A 25,098-nucleotide genomic window follows, 5' to 3' on the forward strand; every position below is an offset into this window, starting at 1 on the left:
GAAAACAGTCTACGTTTTTATTCCTTCTACCAAAGTGTATGACTATACACTTCCTAACACTGCATTTCATCTGCCACTTCTTTGTGCATTCTTCTAATTGTTTAACTCGTTATATAGCCTCCCTGCTTTCTCAACACCACCTGCATCTCCATCGCATTGTCCACAAACTTGGACACAAAGCCATCAATTGCGTCATCCGAATCATTGACATACAACATAAAACACGCGGTCCCAACACCACTAGCCAATCAAAATGTGCTCCCTTTACTCGCACTCTTTTCCTCCCGCTAATCAGCCAATGCTCTATCCATGCTAGTATCTTTACTGTACTACCCTGGGCTGTTAACTCGTTTAGCAGCCTCGTGTGCGGCGCCTTGTCAAGTGCCTTTTAAAAGTCCAAGTACACAACATCCAACGATTCTCTTTTGTAAATCCTGTCTGTTATTTCCTCGGGGATTACTAACAGATTTGCACAATGGCGGGAAGGACCTTACCTGTGTTGAACGTGGTGGTTACCCACCTACATTAATTGGTAGACTGGGTTATCATTATCGTATGTACTGAGATACGGTGAAAACTTGACTTGTATTTTGTTCATACAGATCAAATCATTACACAGTCCATTGCGGTAGAACAAGGTAAAATGGTGATTAACTGCAGAGCAACACACATCAAAGTTGCTGGTGAACTAACTTCGTTAGTCCTGACGAAGGGTCTCGGCCTGAAACGTCGACTGTACTTCTTCCTAGAGATGCTGCGTGGCCTGCTGCCTTCACCAGCAACTTTGATGCATGTTGCTTGAATTTCCAGTATCTGCAGAATTCCTCGTGTTTGCGTTTTTAATAAACTGCATGGACTCATTTTATTTACATGCGATAGCGATTCATAGAACTTTGAATAGTTCCAACAGAAACATTGGATTGTTGGATAGAATTTTGCATAGTAGAGGAATTAAGGGTTATGGGAAAAAGGGGCCGATAGTGGAGATGGGTCCATGGCCAGATCAGGTATGATCTTATTGAATGGCGGGGTGGGCTCGGAATGGCCTACTCCTACTCCCATTTCTTCTATCCTTGTAACAGAACAGTGTAGGCAATTCGGCCCATGATGTTCTGCGGACCCTTTAACTTACTCGACGACCAAACTATCCCTTCCCAAAGCCCTCCATTTTTTTTTCATGCGGCAGTTTCCAGCTTCTTTCCCCTTCCTTTCCAATCCCGATGAAAGATCTCCGCCCAAAATGTCGACTGCTTATTCCCCTCCATAGATGCTGCCTGACCTGTTGAGTTCCTCCAGCATTTTGCGTGCTTTGCTCTAGGTTTGCAGCATCTCTTGTGCCTATCCTCAAGGACTTGGTTAGGTGGATGCAGGGCCCCATCCCTATCAGTGCAATTCCGGGTGGAAGCCAAGAATTGTACCCTCCATGACAACTGATTCTGGGAAGCAGCTCACCTCGCTCACAAGAGCAGGGTGTCTCTGTGGCAATGATTGCCTCTATTAGCGATTGCACCCGGTGTAAGAGGTGCCCGCTTATTGATAATGATTAAAGACCCATTCCTCGTGGGCTTTGTCCCTAGTAAAATATTATTAATATGGTTCAGATGCCGGCGATTACTGGTGGGGAGTTAATTTAATTACAGTACCAGAGCAAGCTTCTCTTTCTCAACGGGAGAAACACGCCTGGACTCAGAGGGAATGGGGAGCGGCCGCGGCCACAGCCACGCACTATGCCGTGCCGAGACGGCAAATGTTTTCATCTGCTCGTTCCCTTCAAAGACTGCGGGGGTTGTAACCCGAGCCCGTGTTTAGATTTCAACAGAGCCCTGTAACCGATCAGAGATAAAAAAAAAAGATGGTTAGATTAGACTTCTGGCTCAGCACGGCAGAGGAAGGGGGGGGGGGGGTGAACTAGATGTTTTTTGTTCGTATTGAATAAAAGTGCTCCGATGGCCAGGGGGCTGTTACGTTGGAGAGGTGTGGTCTGCTGCAGTAAAACTTCCATCCGCTGAGGTAACTTTAGTAGAAATGACACCGTAACCACTCGGAGCGCGGGGAGCGCACGCGATTCGGATTTGACTTCCAGCTACCATTTATATTTGCGTTTTAAAGGGGGTCGCTGGGAGCCCGGCGGGGTGGAGAGAGCGGCCGTGACTGAGATGTACTGGAAGAGCAGCGCGGAGCCGCTGATGTGCTGTGCGGAAGCCGGCGACAGGCGGATAGGCAGTGCGTGCTTGCGAGGGGTAAGCAGGTCCTTCTGAAAGAGGAAACCGGCGGCCAAATCAAGGCAGCAGTAACTGTTCCGTGGGAGTGGGGGAAGGATCCTCTCCTCCTTTGTCTTGTGGACTCCATGACCCCGTTAGCGCATCAAACCTCGCTGCCTTACGGAATTATTTATTGTGAACGTGTTCTTTTCCTTTTTGCGCTGCATCGGATCCAGAGGAACACTTATTTCGTCCGCCTTTACACTTGTGTACTAGAAATGATATCAAACTATCCTGAATTGTCCCGGTATATGCACCGAAGGCTCATAACCGGAGGGGGCCGGGAGCCCCCGACGGTGTTTGTTCCACCGAATTCACCTGGGGGCTGGCTCAATAGTCGGCCAATATCAATTTGCTTGGCACCTCCAGTGAACGGCGCTTTCCATATTTAGGAAAACAACAGAAGCCAAAACATTTTCACATTTAATGGCGGTGAGCGACGCGAGGTTGATGTGTCCGGTGTAAGCATACAACGCACAAAAGTTGGAGGAACTGAACAGGTCAGGCAGCATCGATGGAAATGAATAACCCGTCCCGAAAGTCCTAATGAAGAGTGTCGGCCCAAAACATCTGTTTATTCCAAAGCTGCTGCCTGACCTGTTGAGCTGCTTCTACAGCTTGTGTATTGCTCAGGACTTGCAACATCTCTTGTGTTTAGACAACCCTAGTTCAAGTCTTTTTCTAAATAACCCTGTAGAGTAATTTCCTTCTGAAGGGTTAATTTAGGGAGAGTTTTAATCTTTGGCCAGTTAACGCGAATCACCTGCGCGGGTGATTATTGTGAGCGGCTGCTCTCCAATGAACGAACCGGAGCGCACTCGCAGCAATTACCTGTCAAGTGTCCGATATTAAATTCACTCGCTCGGCGTTGTCTCTCCAAAGATGGAAAAAAAAACGTTAATTACTGGGGAAGAGAAAGCAGGCTCCGCACCCCTCCCCCTCAAGGACTGGACTCGCTTATACTGACGTTAACCAGCGGCTATAAAGGCTTCACCTGGCCGCGGGTCGCAGAGAATCGTCACATCACAATCAGCGCTAAGTGCCCGCTCTGGGGAGTGAGCTGCCTCTTGGTAGTCCCAACCCGGGCTATGTGATTTCCAGTCTTTCGGTGGGTGGACAGCTGGTCTACAGGGCGAGGAGGGGGTGATATGGGGAAACCGATGCTGGCGGCAGGCATTATAAACGTTTACCCCACATTTTTCTCTCTTGCAGTTGAAAGCGATGTCGGCTCCGTCTGAAGCTGTCTTCGTAAGAGGAGGTCGGAACCCCGGGAGCGCTTGCAGCTCGGTACCCAATCCCACTCGCTTTCTACTCTCCCTTTCCCTCCTGTCGGTACCCAATCTCAGTGGCTTCTTACTCTTCCCTTCCCTCCTGTCGGTACCTAATCCCACTCGCGTCCTACTCTACCCTTCCCGCCTGTCGGTACTCAAATCCCACTGACTTTCTACCCTCCCCTTCCCTCCTGTCGGTACCCAATCCCACTCGCTTCCTACTCTCTATTCTCTCCCGTCGGTTCCCAATCCCACTCGCTTCCTACTCTCTATTCCCTCCTGTCGGTACCCAATCCCACTCGCTTCCTACTCTCCCCTTCCCTCCTGTCGGTACCCAATCCCACTCGCTTCCTACTCTCCCCTTCCCTCCTGTCAGGCGGAATGCGTGCTCAATTCCTGCCGCTGTCCGCAAGAAGTTTCTCCCGTAACCGTGTGGCGTCCTTCCGGAGTAACACGCACAGTGTTAGAGGAACTCCACAGGTTAGGTAGCGTCTGTGGAGGGGAATAAACTGTCGACATCTTTGGACGAGGGTCTCGGCCCAAAACGCTGACCGTTTATTCCGCTCTATTGAAGTTGCCTAGTTTGCGTCTTGTATGTATTGCTCTGGATTTCGAGCATCTTCAGAATCTCTTGTTTATGCCCCCCCCCCCCCACATTCCAAAGATATATGGTTTAGCGGTATTAAGTTGTGGGCGTGCTGTATTGGGACCGAAAACACAGTCACGCTTGAGGGCTGCGCTCAGCGCTTCCTTCGACTGTGCGGGTCGTTACGTCCTCGTAAATAAAACTAACCTGAAGTTTGAATACGCGTGCTAACTCTCCCTCTCCCTCACCCCCTCTCGCTCTTGCTCTCTCCAGACTGGTTCTGACCAAGTGGCCCAGGATGATCATGGCTCGCCCGCCTCGGCTTCCCCGTCTCCGCAGCCGGCTGCCGCCCCCCGAGCCGGCCGGAACGTCTGCAGCAGCTGCGGACTGGAGATCGTGGACCGCTACTTACTGAAGGTGAGACCGGGCCGGGGCTCCAAACTTACTTTCAGGTTTGAGCCTGAGATTAGCGGATAAACCAGGCGGCGCACTAACTTTACCGGCGAAACTTGGACAGAGTCAGGTTTATTAGAAGTTGAAGTTTGTTGTATTGCTGCAGCAGTTGTACAAATCGTAAAATAGGGCAATGTTCACGGACCGTTCAGGTATTTGAGGGAGGGGAAACAGCGGGTGGAGAAACAGTTGTGGGGTGTGGGAGAGGAAGGGGGAGAAGGATTGGAACCAAGACCGTGTTCAAAATAAATCGTAATAGATTTATCACCATATAAAACCTGCAAGATTCATTTTCTTGCAGGCATTCACAGTAAATACAAGAAACACAATACAATCAATGGAAGGCCATATGCAAAAAAAACAAGCAAATAAACAACTTAGGAAAAACAACGAACTGTGCAAATACAAAACGAAAGAACAACATAAGCAATAAATATTGAGAACATGAGATGAAGATTCTTAAAAGTGAGTCCATAAGTTGTGGGAACAGTTCCATGTTGGGGTGAGTGGAATTATCTCCTTTGGTTGAAGGGTAATAACTGAACTTGACCTGGTGGTGTGGGTTCTGAGGCACCTGAACCCCTCCTTCCTGATGGCAGCAGCAGCAAGAAGAGAGCACGGTCCAGGTGGTGGGGGTCCTTGATAATGCCGCTTTCCTGCTACAGTACTCTGTGCATGTGTGCTCAATAATGGGGAGGGTTTTGCCTCTATTGGGGGTTTAAGGTGCCCAATAATAGCATTGAGTTTGATATTGGGAGACTGGTGTTTCTGAATGTTGACTGATAGGCCCTGACTCCATACTGTCAGATCAGAGAGTCAGAAGGCAGTGAGATGCCAGTACATGGGAGATTTGAGATCCCGAACAATGCCGACCCCGATGACCTGCTGAACCACTGTCACTGAAAGTCATCCTGACACAGGGACCCAGTTCCAACCTTTGACCTGTGCTAAAGGGATGGGTTGCACTTGTGTCCAAGGACGACCAATATTCTTGTACACAGGTTTACAAGAGAGGTTGGGAGTGGTTTAAACTAATATGGCAGGAGGGTGGGAACCAGTATGATAGAGCTGAGGATGGGCCAACAGGTTTACAAGTAGATGACGGGAGTAACAAGAATGTAAGGAAGGACAAGCCAGTCATTGGGTACAAATAAAGACAGCAAAGAGTTAAATTTTACATATGCAACATTCAAAAGGGAAAAGAATGCAGGACTGAAGGTGCTGTATTTAAATCCGTGTAGCATTTGGAATAAAATGGATGAACTCATGGTGCAATTAGAGATTGGTCAGTATGATGTTGTGGGCATCACTGAGTCGTGGCTGAAAGAAGGCCATAGTTGGGAGCTTATCATCAAAGGATATACTTTGTATCGGAAGGACAGGCAGAAAGGCACAGGAGGTGGTGTGGCTCTGTTGGTGAGAGATGGAGTTACACCTTTAGAAAGGTGGCATAGGGTCAGAGAATATCAAATCTTTGTGGGTAGAGTTAGGAAACTGCAAGGGTTTAAAAAAAACATTATGGAAATCATGGCTCGCAAATAGTAGCCAAGATGTGGGGTTGAGATTGCAAAGGGAGCTGGAAAAGACATGTAATAAGGGTAATGTCATAATTGTAATGGAGGACTTCAATATGCAAGGGGATTGGGAAAATCAGGTTGGTGTTGGATCATGAGAGGGAATTTGTTGAATGCCTATTGAATTTGATGGCTTTTTAGAGCAGCTTGTGCTTGAGCCTACTAGGGGAAATGCTATCTTAGATTGGGTGTTGTGTAATAACCCAGATCATATTGGGAAGTTTAATGTAAAGGAGCTCTTAGGAGGCAGTGATCATAACATGATTGAATACAGACTGCAATTTGAGGGGGAGTAGCACAAGTTACATGTATCAGTATTGCAATGGAATGAAGGGAATTACAGAGGCATGAGAGAGGAGCTTCCCCAGGTGGATTGGATAAGGATATTGGCAAGTATGACGGTAGAGCAGAGATGGCTGAAGTTTCTGGGAATAGTCCACAAGGCACAGGATAGATAAGTCCCACAGAGGAAGAAGTTCTCAGATGGTGGACGTAGGCAACTGTGGCTGACAAGAAGTTAAGGACTACATAAAAGCAAGGAAAGAGTATATAAGGTAGCAAAAGTGAGTGGGAAGCTTTTAAATTTCAACAAAAGGCAATTAAAAAAGCTACAAGAAGGAGAAGGAATAGATGACAATCAAGCCAATAAGATAAAGCAGGATACTATTTTTTTAATTATATAATGAATAAAAGGGAGGTGACAGTTAATATTGAACCATAGAAAATGATGCTGGTGAGGTAGTAATGGGGGACAAAGAAATGACATGAACTGAATGGGTACTGTGCATCTGTCTTCACTGTGGAATACACCAGCAGTGCGCCAGAGGTCCGTGAGTGTCAGGGAGCAGGAGTGAGTGCCATTGCTATTACAAAGGAAAAAGTGCGAGGCAAATTCAAAGGTCTTAAGGTGGAAAAGTCACCTGGACCCGATGGACTACATCCCAGAGTCCTGGGAGAGGTTGCTGAACAAATAACAGATGTGTTGGTCATGATCTTGCCAGAATTATTTGATTCTGGCATGGTCCCAGAGGACTGGAAGATTGCAAAAATCATTCCACTCTTTAAGAAGGAAGGCCAAAAAAAAGGAAATTGTAGGCCGGTTAGCCTAACCTCAGTGGTTGGGAAAGTGTTGGAGTCTAATTAAAGATGAAATGTTGAGGTACTTGGAGACTAATAATAAAATAAGTTAAAGTTAGCATGGTTTCGGTAAAGGGAAATCTTGCCTGACAAATCTTTGAGTTCTCCAAGGAAGTAACAAACATGGTGGATAAAAGAGAGGCAGTGGATGTCATTTATTTGGGTTTTCAGAAGGCATATGATAAGGTGCCACACATGAGGCTACTTAACAAGATAAAATCATATGGTGCTACAGGAAAAATACTGGCATGGATAGTGGAATGGCTGACAGACAGGAGAGAGCGAGTAGGATTAAAAAGGATCTTTTCTGGTTGTCTGCCAGTGACCAGTGGTGTTCCTGGGGATGAGTATTGTGACCGCTACTTTTCACATGGTTTGTCAATGATTTGGATAATGGAATTGATGGCTTTGTGGCAAAGATTGTGGATGATACAAAGATGGTCATAGTCATACTTTATTGTTCCCGAGGGAAATTGATTTTCATTACAGTTGCCCCAACCAAGGATAGAGTATAAATATCCTTAACCATAAATAATTAAACAGTAATATGTAAATTATGCCAGGAAATAAGTCCAGGACCAGCCTATTGAAGATAGGTGAAGGGGTAGCAATGCGATTGCAGCAGGACTTGGACAAATTGAATGAATGGACAAAAAATGTTGCAGATGGAATACAGTGTTTGGAAATGTATGATGCATTTTGGTGAAAGGAACAATAGTGCAGACTATTATCTAAATGGGGAGAAATTTCTAAAATCAGAGGTGCAAAGGGACTTGAGATTCCTTGTGCGAAGCTCCCAGAAGGTTAATTTACAGGTTGAGTCTGTGGTAAAGAAGGCAAATGCAATATTGGCATTTATTTCAAGGGGAATAGAATATAAAAACAAGGAGATAATGCTGGGGTGGCTTAAGACACCAGTCAGGCTGTACTTGGAGTATTGCCAACAGTTTTGGGCCCCATATCTCAGAAAGGGTGTGTTGTCATTGGAGAGAGTCCGGAGGAGGTTCACAAGGATGATTCTGGGAATGAAGGGGTTAAAATAGTAGTATTTGGCAGCTTTGGGCTGTACTCACTGGAATTTAAAAGAATGTGGAGGGACCTCATTGAAACACATTGAATGTTGAAAAGACTACATAGGGTGGATGTGGAGAGGATGTTTCCTATGGTGGGGTATTCAGAACTAGAGGGCAGAACCTCAAAATTGATGGGCGACCTTTTAGTACAGGGGTAAGGAGAAATTTTAAGCCAGAGTGTGGTAAATCTGTGGAATGCTCTGCCACAGACTGTGGCGGAGGTAAAGTTTGAGTATATTTAAGGTGGAAGTTGGTCGTCACCTGGTCTGGTCAGGGCATCAAAGGATATGTATGGGGTTGAGTGGAATCCGGGATCAGCCATGATGGAATAGTGGAGCAGACTCAATGGGCTGAATGGCCTAATTCTATTCCTATGTCTTGTGGACCAATTCGTCCCCCTCCCCTCACTGATGTATGGCCCTGGTTCCAATGTTGACAAATACCTTCTCCTCTTCCACCCCCCTCCCCCCCCCCACCACCACCACCAACACTAGGAACACTAGGTTCTGGTTCAAACATTGACCAGTTCCTCCCCCACCCCTCACTGTTACGTGATCCTGGCCCCAACTGTTGTCCAATTCCTCTCCATCTCCTTACTGATACTGGGTCCTATTTCCAACATCAATCAATTCCCCAGACACCCCTCACCATCCAGACTTCTGGTTGCCACTGTTGACCAGTTCCTCCCCCATCCCTCACTGATGCAGGGTCCCAGTTCCAACACCCACCCCTCATGCCGCACACACGCGCGCGCGCTCTGACTTGCTGAGTTCCTCCAGCAGCAAACAAATTGATCCGTTTACAACTAATGGCCTGAAACATCGCATGTTTATTCCCCTATGTGGATGCTTCCTGACCTGCTGAGCTCCTCCTGTATTTTGTGTGTGTGTGTGGTTTTTTTTGCTCTGGATTTCCAGCATCTGCAGAATCTCTGGTGTTTGATCCATTTGTACCAATCACCTTCTTCCCCGCCCCCCCCCCCCCCCCAATATTTCCATCGGCTCCCACCAGATTCCACCCCTCACCCACACACTGGGGACAATTTACAGTAACCAATCAACCCACTGGCCTGCACACCTCCAATGTGGGAGGGAACCAATGTTTATCTGACATTCCCTGGGCTCCAAATAATTTCTTTGCTCTCCAGATTGTATTGTATTTACCAATTTCCACGTTGCCAGTTGAGTCAGTGGTAAGGAAGGCAAATGCAATGTTAGCATTCATTTCGAGAGGACTAGAATATAAAAACAATGTTGTGCTGACAACACACAAAATGTTAGAGGACCTCAGCAGGCCAGGCAGCATCCGTGGAAAAGAGTACAGTTGTCACTTTGGGCCAAGACCCTCCTCAGGATCCTGATGAAGGGTCTCAACCCAAAACATTGACTGTACTCTTTTCTATGAATGTTGCCTGGCCTGCTGAGTTCCTCCAGCATTTGCAGACTTTCTCTTGTTAATGTTCTGCTGAGGCTTTATAAGGCTTTGGTCAGACCACACCTGGAGTATCGTGAGAAGTTTTGGATCTCTTATCTAATAAAGAATGTGCTGGCATTGGAGAGGGGTCAGAGGAGGTTTATGAGGATGATTCCAGAAATGAAAGGGTTAGTGTATAAGGAACATTTGATGGCTCTGTACTCACTAGAGTATGGGGGGGGGGGGGTGCGGGTTCTCACTGAAATATTGAAAGGCCTAGACAGTGTGGTTGTAGATAGGATGGTTTCTATAGTGGAGGAATCTATGACCAGTGGGCCCAGCCTCGGAATAGAAGGACGTCCATTTAGAACAGAGATGAGGAATTTCTTGAGCCAGAGGGTAATGGATCTGTGGAATTCATTGTCATGGACGGCTGTGGAGGACGTGTCATTGGGTATATCTAATGTGGAGGTTGATAGGTTCTTGATTAGTCAGGGCATCAAAGATCATGGGGAGAAGGCAGGAGAATGGGGTTGAGAGGGGTAATAAATCAACCATGATGGATTGCTGGAGTGGATCCAATGCGCTGAATGGTCTAACTCTGCTTCTGTGTCTTGTGGTCTTGTCTGAGTGGACCAGTTTTATATTAGGATTCTACCCAGAACATTGCTGTTGGTATTCCACAAGGCAAAGGTTCTAGTCCGAGTGTTGGGTGGTTCATGTGAAGGTGCTTTCTGCTTGCGCAGGAGCAGGTCCTCGGGCCCACTGAGTCTGTGCTGAATGCCAGCCACCCATTGACCCCAATCCTACACTGATCCCACCTCATTTCCTCCTGCACTCCCATCAAATCCCCCCAGATTCCACCCCTCACCCACACAGCTTACAGCAGCCAATCGAGCCACTGACCCTCGTGTCTCTGGATGTGGGAGGGAACCAAAGTGCCCAAGGGGAACCCACATGGCCATAGGGAGACTGTGCAAACTCTACACAGACAGCAGTGGTCACGGGGAGCCTGTACAAACTCTACACAGACAGCAGTGGTCACGGGGAGCCTGTACAAACTCTACACAGACAGCAGTGGTCACGGGGAGACTGTGCAAACTCTACACAGACAGCAGTGGCCATGGGGAGACCGTGCAAACTCTACACAGACAGCAGTGGTCATGGGGAGACCGTGAAAACTCTACACAGACCGCAGTGGTCACGGGGAGACCGTGCAAACTCTACACAGACAGCAGTGGAGTTTGAACTTGGGGTCCCTGGATCTGAGGCTACAGCTGTACCACCCAGGTATTTAATTTTTTCAATTCCTATTTGTTTACTGGTTTCCATGGACCTCCAAGCTCTGATTAGTTTTCCTGTGTATCCTTCCCTCTGATCCTGTCCACAAAAGGTTACTGTGGTGAAGCTAATGGATAATCCAGGTGGCATCTTTGCACCTGAGCCCATCTCCCCTACAGGGATATAGCCTGCTGAAAGCAGCTCACCAAAGTCCTCTGTTCTGGGTCAGTCTGTCAACCTGCCCCCACCACAGATTGTTCCTCTCCCAGGAATGAGGTCTCTGCAGCTTCTGCTGATGTTTCTGGACTTTTACAGGATGGGGTTGCTGGCCCCTTGCTCAACCTTCCTTTTGTACTCAAGCTTGGGACGGTCCATAGTGGAGCCTGGTTACTCCATACACTACTGACTAAGACCTTGCCTTCCTCCCACAGGTGAATGAGCTGTGTTGGCATGTCCGATGTCTGGCTTGCAGTGTGTGTAGAACTTCCCTGGGCAGACACATCAGTTGCTACATCAAGGATCAAGAGATATTTTGCAAACTGGATTATTTCAGGTATCATTTGCAGCTGCTTTGTTGGTTAGTGCGGTCTGGCTGGGGTCCCATTGTTTAACTACCTGGCCTCTGGTTTCCTCTGTCCTGCTGCTCTGGGTGTGAACAAGCCCTGTTCTCAGGTGAGGTGGAAGGGATGCCCTGACCTCTGGTGGAACTTTAGGACTTGTACTAAGTTGGAATTTGTATGAAGCCCACAGACCACTTAGTCAGTGACTACTATAGTGGATGTGGGCTTGACTTCAACATCTCAGAGAAATTTGGATTGGTTTATGGAGGGTTATGGTCCAGGTGCATGTCAATGGGTTCAAAGTTTCATTTTGTTATCAAAGTATACATAGCCTAAATTCAGTTCTCCAGGTGGCCATAAAACTAAGAAAGAAAAGCAAAGCAGCTTGATCAACCACTCCCAAATCCCACCACCCCATTATACTAAAAAATGATCAAATACGGATCAGGTACAGCAGCCCCCAAATCCCTCCTCCCGCACAAAAAAAAAACAAAACTGGTCAGGCACATCAGGTGGGACTAAGCAGATTCCTGCCTCCACACTGCTCCCTTGTCCTCTGGTCTGCGTTTTTCCCCCCTTCGCGCCTCTCCCTCACCCTCCGGCCAGCTTTCCAGCCTGCACACCTCAGACCCTTGTTGACCCTGGCTGTTTTCACAGGCGTTACGGCACCCGGTGTGCCCGCTGCGGCCGGCACATCCACGCAACGGACTGGGTCCGACGAGCCAAGGGCAACGTCTACCACTTGGCGTGCTTTGCTTGCTTCTCCTGCAAACGGCAGTTGTCCACGGGCGAGGAGTTTGCTCTGGTGGAGGAGAAGGTGGTTTGTCGGATACACTATGACTGCATGCTGGACAATCTCAACAATGGTAATACTTCATCTGTGTGAGGGGATAAGAATCAGGTTTATTACCAGTGATGTACAGTGCCTATGAAAAGTATTCACCCCCCTGGAAGTTTTCCGGAAGTTTTCATGGTTTTGTTGTTTTACAACTTTGAATCATAACACATTTAATTTGGCTTTTTTTGACACTGATCAACAGAAAAGTCTCTTTCGTGCCAAAGTAAAAACAAATTTCTCCAAAGTGGTCTAAATTTTATTACTATTATTAAACACAAAATAATTGATTGCATAATCACTCACCCACTTCAAGTCAGTATTTAGTAGATGCACCTTTGGCACCAATTACAGCCTTGAGTCTGTGTGAATAGATCTCTAACAGCTTTGCACATCTGGACACTGCAATTTTTCCCGATTCTTCTTTATAAAACTGCTCAAGCTCTGTCAGATTGCATGGGGATTGTGAGTGAACAGCCCTTTTCAAATCCAGCCACAAATTCTCAGTTGGATTGGGGTTTGGACTCTGACTTGGCCACTCCAGGACATTATTGTTTTGAGCCCTTCCTGTGTATCCTTGGCTTTATGTTTGAGGTCATTGTCTTGCTGGAAAACAAGTATTCTCCCAAAGTCGCCATTCTCTTGCAGACTGCATCAGGTTTTCCTCCCAGGATTTCCCTGTATTTTGCTGCATTCATTTTACCCTCTACCTTCACAAGCCATCCAGGGCCTGCTACAGTGAAGCATCCCCACATGATGCAGCCACCACCATGCTTCTCAGGAGGGATGGTGTATTTTTGATGTGTGGTCTTTGGTTTATACTAAACATAGCATTTAGTCTAATGGCCAAGACACCCAATATTGGTTTCATCGGACCATATCGCCGCCTTCCAGCAAACTTCAGAGCCTCCCACGTGCCTTCTGGCAAACTCTAGCCCAGATTTCATGAGTTTTTTTTTAAGTGGCTTTCTTTTTGCCACTCTCCCTTAAAACTGCAACTGGTGAAGCACCCAGGCAACAGTTGTTGTATGTGCAGTCTCTCCCATCTCAGCCACTGAAGCTTGTAACTCCAAAGTTGTCACCGAGTCTCTTGGTAGGCTCCCGCACTAGTCCTATGCTTGTGCGGTCACTCAGTTTTTGAGGAAAGCCTGCTCTAGACAGGTTTACAGCTGTGCCATATTCTTTCCATTTCTTGATGATTGAATAACTCTTGGAGTTCAGTTAAGTCAGTGACTTGCAAAAATTTTCTTGTATCCCTCCTGACTTGTGCTTTCCAATAACTTTTTCATGGAGTTGCTTGAAGGCTCTTCTGTCTTGTAGCTTTTGCCGGGATTCTGACTCGCCAGCAGCTGGAGCTCCCAGATACTGGTGTAATTTTATTACAATCAATTGAAACATCTTGATTGCACATGGTGATCTCCATGTCACTAATTATGTGACTTGTAAAACCATTTGGCTGCACCAGTGATGATTTTGATGTGTCATAAAGGGGGTGAATACTTATGCAATCAATTGTATTTTACTTTTGTAATTAATTTAGATCACTTTGTAGGAATCTGTTTTCACTTTGACACAAAAGAGTCCTTTTCTATTGATCAATGTCAAAAAAGCCAAATTAAATCCATTGATTCAATGTTGTAAAACAATAAAATATGAAAACTTCCAAGGGAGTGAATACTTTTTATAGGCACTGTATGTCGTGAAATGTATTGTTTTGCTGCAGTAAAGTGCAATACATGCATTACTGTAAGTTACAATGGAGGTAAGTGGACTTCGATTTTGGTTTTTCTTTTTTTTTTTTTTAGGAATAGAGAGCATGTCGGTAGGGTTAGTATTTTGCTCTGGGTTTCAGATGTGGGAATCTTCCAGTCTCCCAGATGGCCACATCTACGTCAGGTGCACTGAGATGCAGCTTCTGAGAGACTGTGTTGGGGATCTGGAGCTGTGGCTTGATGACCTACATTAGGGAGACTGAGCAGGAGATAGATAGGAGCTACAGGGAATTAGTCACCCCGAGGCTGCAGGAGTTAGATAAGTGGGTGATGATCAGGGAAGTGAGGGAAAGAGCTCAGATAATAGAGAGCACCCCTGTGGCCATCCCCCTCAGTAATCGTTATCTCATTTTGGATGCAGTTGAGGGGAGTAACCTGACAGTGGATGACCACGGCGATTGGGCCTCTGAGACTGAGCCTGGTTCCATGGTGCAGAAGGGAGGGAAGATGATGAGGAATGTAGTAGTCATAGGGGATTCCATAGTGAGGGGAAGGGAAGGAGGTTCTGTCAGCCTGATAGAGATACCCGCATGGTGTGTTGCCTCCCAGGTGCCATGGTATGGGATGTCTCAGATCGGGTGCAGAGTATTCTGAAAGGAGGGTGAACAGCCAAAAGTCTTGGTACACATTGGAACCAATGACATAGATAGAAAAAGAGAGGAGATCCTGAAGAGAGAATTCAGGGAGTAGGGTAGGAAGCTGAAAGGCAGGACCTCTAGGGTAGTAATCTCAGGGTTGCTGCCTGTGCCACGTGCTAACGAGTGCAAGAATAGCATGATCAGGCGTATAATGTGTGGTTGAGAGACTGGTGTAGGGGTTGGGGCTTCGGGTTCCTGGATCATTGAGGCCTCTTCTGGGGGAGGTACAACCTGTACGAAAAAGAACTGGTTACACCTGAACCCAAAGGGGTCCAATATCCTAGCGTGCACATTTAATAGAGCTGTTAGGGAGGGTTTAAACTAATTTGGCAGAGGGATGGGAACTGGAGTGATAGGGCTGAGGAAGGGGAAAACAAATAAATCAAAGATAGCGTGCAACAGAGATGATAGAAAGTTCAGGCTGGAAATGAGGCATAATCAGTGCCAGTGGGATGAGTTACAGGGCAATAGAGGTGTGGTGCAGTTAAAACAGAAAGCAACAAATACTGGACTGAAAATGTTATATTTGAATGCACGCAGAATAAGGAATAAAATGGACAATCTTGAAATTGAGCTACAGATTGGCAAGTATGACGTTGTGGCCATTTCTGAAACTTGGCTCAAGGATGGCTGCCATTGGGAGCTGAACGTTCAAGGATGTACGGTGTATTGGAAAGATAGGTTAGTAGGCAGAGGGTGTGGTGTGGCCCTGTGTATAAGAAATACTACTAAATCATTGGAAAGAGATGACATAGGATTGGAAGGTGTAGAGTCTCTAAGGGTTGAGTTAAGAAATGGCAAGGGTAAAAGGACCCTAATGGCAGTTGTATACAGGCCTCCAAACAGCAGCTGGGATGTGGATTACAAATTACAGCAGGAGATAGAAAAGGTGGGTCAGAAGGGCAATGTCATGATAAATGTTGGGGATTTTAACATGAAAGTGGATTGGGAAAACTAGGCTAGTACTGAACCTTGAGAGAGAATTTGTAGAATTTCTAAGGGATGGATTTTTAGAATTGCTTGTTGCTGAGCCCACTCGGGGATCGGCTGTGCTGGATTGGGTGTTGTGCAATGATCCAGAGGTGATAAGAGAGCTTAAGGTTAAGGAACCCTTGGGGCACAATGATCACAATATGATTGAGTTCACATTGAAATTTCAGTGGAATAAAGGAAGTTACAATGGCATGAAGGGGGAACTGGCCAAAGTTGACTGGAAAGGGACATTTGCAGGAAGGACAGCAGAACAGCAATGCCTGGAGTTCCTGTGAAAAATGAGGGAAGTGCAAGACAGATATATTCCAAATAAGAAGAAATTTTCAAAGGGAAGAAGGACACTACCGTGGCTGACAAGTGAGGTCCGAGCCAAAGTGAAAACAAGAGGGTATACAAGGAAGCCAGAGCTAGTGGGAAGATGGGAGGTTGGGGAGCTTTTTAAAAACTTGCAGAAGAAAACAAAAAAGGTCACTTGGAAGGAAAAAATCAATTATGAGAGGAAGCTGATGACTAATATCAAAGAAGATACTAAACCCTTTAAGTATATAAAGGGTAAAAGAGAGTAGAGGGTAGATATTGGACCAACACAAAATGATGCTGGAGGTATTGTAATGAGAGATGCAGAGATGGCAGAAGAACTGAATGCATATTTTGCATCAGTCTTCACAGCGGAAGACATCTGCAGTATACCGAACATTCAATAGTGTCCGGGAAGTGAAGTTTGTGCAGTGAAAATTACGACTGAGAAGGTGCTCAGGAAGATTAATGGTCTGAGGGTGGATAAATCTCCTGGACCTGATGGAATGCAACCTCGGGTTCTGAAGGAAGTAGCTGGAGAGATTGAGGAGGCATTAACAATGATCTTTCAAGAATCAATAGAGTCTGGCATTGTACCAGATGACTGGAAAATTGCAAATGTTACTCTGTTATTTAAGAAGTGTGGGAGGCAGCAGAAAAGAAACTATAGACCTGTTAGCCTGGCATCAGTGGTTGGGAAGTTGTTGGAATCAATTGTTAGGGATGAGATTATGGAGTACCTGGAGGCACATGATAAGATAGGCCAAAGCCAACATGGTTTCCTGAAAGGAACATTCTGTCTGACAAACCTACTGCAGTTCTTTGAGGAAATTACAAGCCAGGTAGACAAAGGAGATGCAGTAGATGTGCTGTACTTGGATTTTCAGAAGGCCTTTGACAAGGTGCCTCATATGAGGCTGCTCGGCAAGGTAAGAGCCCATGGAATAACGGGGAAGTTACTAGCATGGGTGGTTGGCAGAAAACAGTGGGAATAAAGGGATTCTATTCTGGTTGGCTGCCGGTTACCAGTGAATGTTGGGACTGCTGCTTTTTACGATGTATGTCAATGATTTGGACAATGGATTAATGGATTTGTGGCTAACTTTGCTGATGATACAAAGATGGGTGGAGGAGCAGGTAGTGTTGAGGAAACAGAGCCTGCAGAGAGACTTGAATAGTTTAGGGAAATGGGCAAAGAAGTGGCAAATGAAATACAATGTTGGAAAGTGTATGGTCATGTATTTTGGTGGAAGAAATAAACGGGCAGACTATTATTTAGATGGGGAGAGAATTCAAAATGCAGAGATGCAAAGGGACTTGGGAGTCCTTGTGCAAGATACCCTAAAGGTTAACCTCTAGGTTAAGTCTGTTGTGAAGAAGGTGAATGTAATGTTGGTATTAATTTCTAGAGTTATAGAGTATAAGAGCAGGGATGTGATGTTGAGGCTCTATAAGGCACTCGTGAGACCACACTTGGAGTATTCTGTGCAGTTTTGGGCTCCTTATTTTAGAAAGGATATACTGACATTGGAGAGGGTTCAGAGAAGATTCACAAAAATTATTCCAGGAATGAAAGGGTTAATGTATGAGGTACATTTGTCAGCTCTTGGGCTGTATTCTCTGGAGTTCAGGAGAATGAAGGAGGATCTCATAGAAACATTCCCAATGTTAACAGGTCTGAACAGATTAGATATGGCAAAGTTATTTCCCATGGTAGGGGATTCTAGGACCAGAGGGCATGACTTCAGCATTGAAGGACGTTGATTTAGAACAGAGATGCGGAGAAATTACTTTAGTCAGAGGGTGGTAAATCTGTGGAATTTGTTGCTGCGAGCAGCTGTGAAGGCCAAGTTATTGGGTGTGTTTAAGGCAGAGACAGATTGGTTCTTCATTAGCCAGAGCATCAAAGGGTATGGGGAGAAGGCAGAGGAGTGGGGTTGACTGGAAGAGTTGGATCAGCCCATGATTGAATGGCAGAGCAGACTGGACAGGCTGAATGGCCTACATCTGCTCCTGTATCTTATGGTTTTTCTGAAGCCACATTTCTGTAAGAAGCAGCACTCAGCAGTTCCTCGCCATGTGTTAGTGCAGCCACAGACAAATGTAATCTGGCTCATCTTCCCCTGATGCTGTGGGACGAGCACCCTGGTGGAGCTGGCTGAGTTTACAACCCTCTGCAGTTTTTTCTGACCCTGGGCATTAGACCCTTCATTCCAGACAGTGATATAACGAGTCAGAATGCTCTCCATCATTTTGTGTCCCTTGCAGGCAAATAAAAATGGGTGGAGGGGCAGGTAGTGTTGAGAAAGCGGGGGGCTGCAGAAGGACTTGAACAGATTGGAAGAATGAGCAAAGAAGTGGCAGATAGAATGTAGTGTGTATATGTGTATGGCCATGTTGAAGGAATAAAGATGTAGACTATTTTCTAAATGGGGAGGGAAATCCAAAATCAGAGGTGCAAAGGGAATTGGGAGTTCTCGTGTAGGGTGCCCTAAAGGTTAACTTGCAGGTTGAATCAGTGGTAAGGAAGGTAAATTCAAGGTTGGCATTCATTTCAAAAGGACTATAACATTATCTCGTGAACTGAATCCTCACCTACTGAAGGTCAACTCACCTTAAACCCTATCAACTTGCACAGTAACTTTAAGGAATTTATAAATGTGGACCCCAAGATTCCTCTGTACCTCCACACTACTACGAATCCTGCCTTTAACCCTGTACTGTGCCTTCAAGTTTGACCTTTAAGACAGAATAGGCCCAATCAAGTGAGACAGTGGAAAAGTGTGTACGGAACCAGAGGAGATAGCAGAGATACTTAATGAATACTTTGCTTCAGTATTCACTATGGAAAAGGATCTTGGTGATTGTAGGGATGACTTAGTGGATTGAAAAACTTGAGCATGTAGACAACAAGAAAGAGGATGTGCTGGAGCTTTTGGAAAGCATCAAGTTGGATAAATCACAGAGACCGAATGAGATGTACCCCAGACTACTGTAGGAAGCGAAGGAGGAGATTGCTGAGCCTCTGGCATTGATCTTTGCATCATCAATGGGGATGGGAGAGGTTCTGAAGGGTTGGAGGGTTGCAGATGTGTTCCCTGATTCAAGAAAGGGAGACAGCCCAGGAAATTATAGACCAATGAGTCTTTCTTCAGTGGTTGGTAAGTTGATGGAGAAGATCCTGAGAGGGAGAATTTATGAACATTTGGAGAGGCATAATATGATTAGGAATAGTCAGCATGGCTTTGTCAAAGGTAGGTTGTGCCTTACGAACGTTATTTAATGTTTTGAGGAGGTAAAGGTAGAGCAGTAGATGTAGTGTATATGGATTTCAGCAAGGCATTTGATAAGGTACCCCATGCAAGGCTTATTGAGAAAGTAAGGAGGCATGGAATCCAAGGGGACCTTGCTTTGTTGATCCCGAATTGGTTTGCTCACAGGAGGCAAAGGGTGGTTGTAGACTGGTCATATTCTGCATGGAGGCTGGTGACCAGTGGTGTGCCTCAGGGGTCTGTTCTGGGACCCCTTCTCTTTGTAATTTTTATAAATGAACTAGATAAGGAAGTGGAGGAATGGGTTAGCAAATTTGCTGATGACGCAAAGGTTGGGGGTGCTGTGGACAGTGTGGAGGCTGTCAGAGGTTACAGTTGGACATCAATAGGTTGCAAAACTGGGCTGAGAAGTGGCAGATGGAGTTCAACCCAGATAAGTGTGAGATGATTCATTTTGGTAGGTCAAATATGATGGCAGAATATAAGTATTAAGACTCTTGGCAGTGTGGAGGATCAGAGGGATCTTGTGGTCTGAGTCCACAGACACTCAAAACTGCTGCACAGGTTGAATCTGTGGTTAAGAAGGCATATGATGCATTGGCCTTCATCAACCATGGGATTGAGTTTAAGAGCCGAGAGGTAATGTTGCAGCTATATAGGACACTGGTCAGACCCCACTTGGAGTACTGTGCTCAGTTCTGGTCATCTCACTGCAGGAAGGATGTGGAAACCATAGAAAGGGTGCAGAGGAGATTTGGAAGGATGTTTCCTGGATTGGGGAGCATGCTTTATGAGAATAGGTTGAGTGAACTCAGCCTTTTCTCCTTGGAGCAACGGAGAATGAGAGGTGACCTGATAGAGGTGTATAAGGTGATGAGAGGCATTGATCATGTGGATAGTCAGAGGCTTTTTCCCAGGGCTGAAATGGCAACACAAGAGGGCACAGTTTTAAGGTGCTAGGGAGTAGGTACAGAGGAGATGTTCAGGGGTAAGTTTTTATGCAGAGAATGGTGAGTGCGTGGAATGGGCTGCTGGCAACAGTGGTGGAGGTGGATATGACGGTCTTTTAAGAGACTCTTGGATAGGCACATGGAGCTTAGAAAAAGAAAGGGCTATGGGTAACCCTAGGTAATTTCTAAAGCAAGTACATATTCAGTACAGCATTGTGGGCCGAAGGGCCTGTATTGTGCTGTAGGTTTTCTATGTTCTTCAAAAGTGAATTACTAGAAATTTTGCCAGATTGATCTCCATCTGCCACTTCTCTGCCCATTTCCTTAACTTGTCAAAGTCTGCTAATTCTACCTGGAGATGAGGCAGCAAGTGGATCAAGTGATGTAGTCATTGGATTTTTCAATAAAACTGCAAAGCACCTTCAAAAGCACAAACTATGTATCTGGCATTTTGCAGGACGTGGACTCAGTACAGAAGGAGCAACATCTGCAGAACAAGAGCTGAATCAGCCCAAACCAACCAAACGAGCTCGAACCAGTTTCACGGCAGACCAGCTTCAGGTAATCACCTGAAAGGAATCTATTTGTGTTCTACTTTGTAGCCCACTCACTTGGAGGATGTGATTTTCTCTAACACCTTTTCTATCACCACAAAAATACTGAAAAGAGTCTTGGCTTGAAACATCAACTGTACTTTTCTCCTTGGATGCTGCTTGGCCTGCTGAGTTCCTCTAGTATTTTGTGTGTTGCTCAGATTTCCAGCATCTGGTGATTTTTCTCTTGTCTGTGAAATGTAGTGGTTGTGCAGGAAATGCCACAGTGGTAGTAGTCGATATTCTGGTTAGTGTGGTAGTTGAAGCAAATGGCAAGTGCTGGAAAGCAGAAATAAAAAAAACAGCAGCAGCATAAACACAGGTTGGGAAGTTTCTGTGTGAATGAGTTAATGTTTTGGGTCTAGGACCCTTCAGAATTGCTGTGTGGAATCGGAATTAGGTTCATCATCATAAGACATAGGAGCAGAATTAGGCCATTCAGCCCATCGAGTCTGCTCCACCATTCCATCATGGCTGATCCCAGATCCCACTCAACCCCATACAGCTGCCTCCTCGCCATATTCTTTGATGCCCTGACCAATCAGGAAATAATCAACTTGGGCTTTAAATATGCCTAAGAACTTGGCCCTCACCACAGTCTGTGGCAGAGCATTACACAGATTTTACTACATTCTGACTTAAAAACTCCTTCTTACCTCTGTTCTAAAAGATCACCCCTCAGTTTCGAGGCTGTGCTGTCTAGTTCTGGATACCCCCACCACAGGAAACGTGCTTTCCACACCTACCTTATCTCGTCCTTTCAATATTCATAGGTTTCAATGAGATTTCCGCCCCCCCCCCCCCCGCATTCTTCTAAATTCCAGTGAGTACAGGCCTAAAGCTGCCAAACTCTTCTCATAATCTTAACCCCTTCATTCCCAGAATCATCCTCATGAACCCCTTCTGGATTCTCTCCAATGACAACACATCCTTTCTCAGATATGGGGCGTAAAACTGTTGACAAAACTCCAAATGCGGCCTGACTAGTGTCTTATAAAGGCTCAGCATTATCTCCTTGCTTTTATATTCTATTCCCCTTGAAATAAATGCCAACATTGCATTGGCTGCCTTTACCGCAGACTCAACTTGTGAATTAACTTTCTGGGAGTCTTGCACGAGGACTCCAAAGTCCTCGCACCTCTGATGTTTGAGTCCTCTCTCTATTTAGATAATAGTCCACACTATTGTATATCATTGACTTTTGACATGAAATTAATTTTTCATGGGAGTAGGGCAGTACGGAGACAAAAATGCTATTAACTGCAAATATAAAAGGAATGGTGTCTTTATGGGCTGGTTCAGGAAGAAGCTACACTCCTCAGTCAGTATAGATTGGCAGCAACATTTCCACAGGTGCATGAGCCAGTCCTCATTGGAGAATCTGAGACGGGAAGGGTCAGTAACTTTAAATTCTTTGGTGTTAACATACCAGAAGATCTGCCCTGGAAACAGCACGAAAGTGCAACCACAAACAAGGCACAGCAGTGCCTCCGCTTTCTTAGAAGTTTGTACAGATTTGGTACATCAGCTAACACTTTGACAAACATCTATAGATGCACCGTATCCTAAATGGTTGCATGATGGTCTGGTGTGGAGACTATGCTCAGGAACAGAAAGCGGTGGATACACCCCAGTCCATCACAGGTAAAGCCCTCCCAACCACTGAGGACATCTACATGAGTGCTCCCACAAGAAAGCAACATTCATCCCCAGGGACCACCCCCCCCCCACCCCGCCCTATCTTCCAGGCCATGCTCTCTTCTTGCTGCTACCATGGGGAAGGAGGTACAGGAGCCTTGTGTCCCTCAGCATCAGCATTACCCTACAACCATCAGGCTCCTGAACCAGTGTGGATAACTTCACTCACCTCAATACTGAACTCATTCTATGATTTACACACTCACTTTCAGGGACTCTTTGTACCTCATTTCTCAGTATTTATTTATGTACAGTTTGCCATAACTTCTAGTGTTTTTCCTTATCTTCCTGTGAATGACTGCAAGAAAATGAATCCCAGTCATGTATAGTAACATATGTACTTCAATGATTTCACTTTGAACTTTGGTTAACTTTTGACTTAAAAACTGTTTTGAATTGTTGAGTGTAGGTCTTCAGGCTCCTGTACTTTCTCCCCACAGAGTTTTAGCAGCTTGAATGGAGGTTAATTATTGGCCAAGACATAAAGGGTCCTTCTCTGATCTATTAAATTTATTTTTTGGATCTCAGTACTGCTGGGCATCCCACCAGAAATAAGAACAAGCCGTCTCATTGAACCTCTGTGGTGCTTCCAGTGAAGGTGCCCCTGTGGTGCTGTTGGGGAGAGAGTTCTTGGGTCTGGATCCAGTGACAATTCCAAGTCAGGATGGTCCTCAGTGGAAGTTGCAGCAAGTGTGGGAGGAACTGTTGTAGATGACAAGTGGATGTGGAGAGGAGATTTCCTGCAGTGGGGAAGTTTAGGAGCAGAGGACACTGCCTCAGATGTCTATTTAGAACAGAGGAAAAGGAATTTTTTTATCCGGGGGTGATGAATCTGTGAAATTCTTTGCCGCAGGGGGTTGTGGAGGCCAAGTCACTGGGTATATTTAAGGTGGAGGTTGATAATTCTTGATTAGTCGGGGTGTCAAAGGTTATAGTGAGAAGCAAGAGAAAATCTGCAGATGCTGGAAATCCAAGCAACACACACAATGCCGAAGGAACTCTGGTTGGGCAGCATCTATGGAAAATAGTAAATAGTCGACGTTTACTCCTACTGAAGGGAAAAGGTAGGAGAACAGGGTTGAGAGGGATAATGAATTGGCCACAGCTGAATGGCAGAGAAGACTCTGTGTCGAATGGCCTAATTACTTTATTGTCGCCAAATAATTGATACTAGAGCATACAATCATCACAGCGATATTTGATTCTGCCCTTCACGCTTCCCGGTGTACAAATCGATAGTAAATAGTAAAAATTTAAATTATAAATCATGAATAGAAAATAGAAAAATGGGAAGTAAGGTAGTACAAAAAACCGAGAGGCAGGTCCGGATATTCGGAGGGTCGGCCCAGATCCGGGTCAGGATCCGTCCAGCAGTCTTATCACAGCTGGAAAGAAGCTGTTCCCAAATCTGGCCGTGTGAGTCTTCAAGCTCCTGAGCCTTCTCCCAGAGGGAAGAGGGACAAAAAGTGTGTTGGCTGGGTGGGTCGTGTCCTTGATTATCCTGGTAGCACTGCTCCGACAATGTGCATTGTAAAGTGAGTCCAAGGACGGAAGATTGGTTTGTGTGATGTGCTGGGCTGTGTTCACGATCTTTTGCAGCTTCTTCCGGTCTTGGACAGGACAACTTCCATACCAGGTTGGGGTGCACCCTAGAAGAATGCTTTTGCTATGAATAATTTTGTATTCTAGACCTCTTGATATAAATGCTAACATTGCAATATTGCATTTGCCTTCACCACAGAGTTGACCTGCAAATTATCTTTAGAGAATCCTGCACAAAGACTCCCAAATCTCTTCACACCTCAATTTTTTTGTGTTTTTTTTTTGGCATGTGTGTCTGCTGCGTCCGTGCGTATGTGATGTTGGCGGGACAATGTCTTTTTTTTCCATGCCTTTACAAGGCGCGGAGTGAGAGAGACTGTGTGGCATGCCACTCCTCTCACAGACATTTCGCAGTATTTTCCCCTTTTTATTTTACGAGCTCGAGTTGCAATCTCGTCACTCAACCCAATACGGATGGAAAGCGTACTCGGGAGTGGCTCTGACTGGATTCGAACTCAGGAACCTCTGCTCCGGGTCTGGCGCCGATGTCATTGCGGCAACAGCCGGCCCTACACCTCCGTTTTTTGTATTTTCTTGCCACTTAGAAAAAGTCAACTCTTTCATTGTTTCTATCAAAAGACATGGCCATACAATTCTCAATGCTGTATTCCATCTGCCACTTTGCCCATTCTCCTAATCCATGTCTTTCTGTAACCTCACTACTCCAACCGCTTGCTTCTCCACCTATCTTTGTATCGCCTGTAAACTTTGCAACAAAGCTATCAATTCCATAATCCAAATCATTGACATATAACGTAAAAAGAATCTGTCCCAACTTAGACCCCTGTGGAACACCACTAGCTGCCTTCAGCCAACCAGAAGAGCCCCTCTTTATTCCC

The 25,098-nt window shown here is 45.7% G+C and overlaps 1 protein-coding gene across 1 annotated transcript in view; it reads left to right on the top strand.

Moving 5' to 3' along the window:
• The first annotated feature begins 994 nt into the window (after positions 1 to 994).
• lhx8a (LIM homeobox 8a) overlaps positions 995 to 25,098 on the top strand; it is a 42,340-nt gene continuing 18,236 nt past the window's right edge. The window contains exons 1-7 of the mRNA XM_072274790.1: positions 995 to 1,007; positions 2,110 to 2,240; positions 3,474 to 3,548; positions 4,392 to 4,535; positions 11,481 to 11,602; positions 12,267 to 12,475; positions 20,824 to 20,927. Of these exons, the coding sequence (XP_072130891.1) occupies positions 995 to 1,007; positions 2,110 to 2,240; positions 3,474 to 3,548; positions 4,392 to 4,535; positions 11,481 to 11,602; positions 12,267 to 12,475; positions 20,824 to 20,927 (798 nt within the window). The remainder of the gene's footprint in view (positions 1,008 to 2,109; positions 2,241 to 3,473; positions 3,549 to 4,391; positions 4,536 to 11,480; positions 11,603 to 12,266; positions 12,476 to 20,823; positions 20,928 to 25,098) is intronic.

The sequence above is a fragment of the Mobula birostris genome, chromosome 12 (assembly GCF_030028105.1).
Source record: "Mobula birostris isolate sMobBir1 chromosome 12, sMobBir1.hap1, whole genome shotgun sequence".
In the NCBI taxonomy this organism is placed as follows: Eukaryota; Metazoa; Chordata; class Chondrichthyes; order Myliobatiformes; family Myliobatidae; genus Mobula; species Mobula birostris.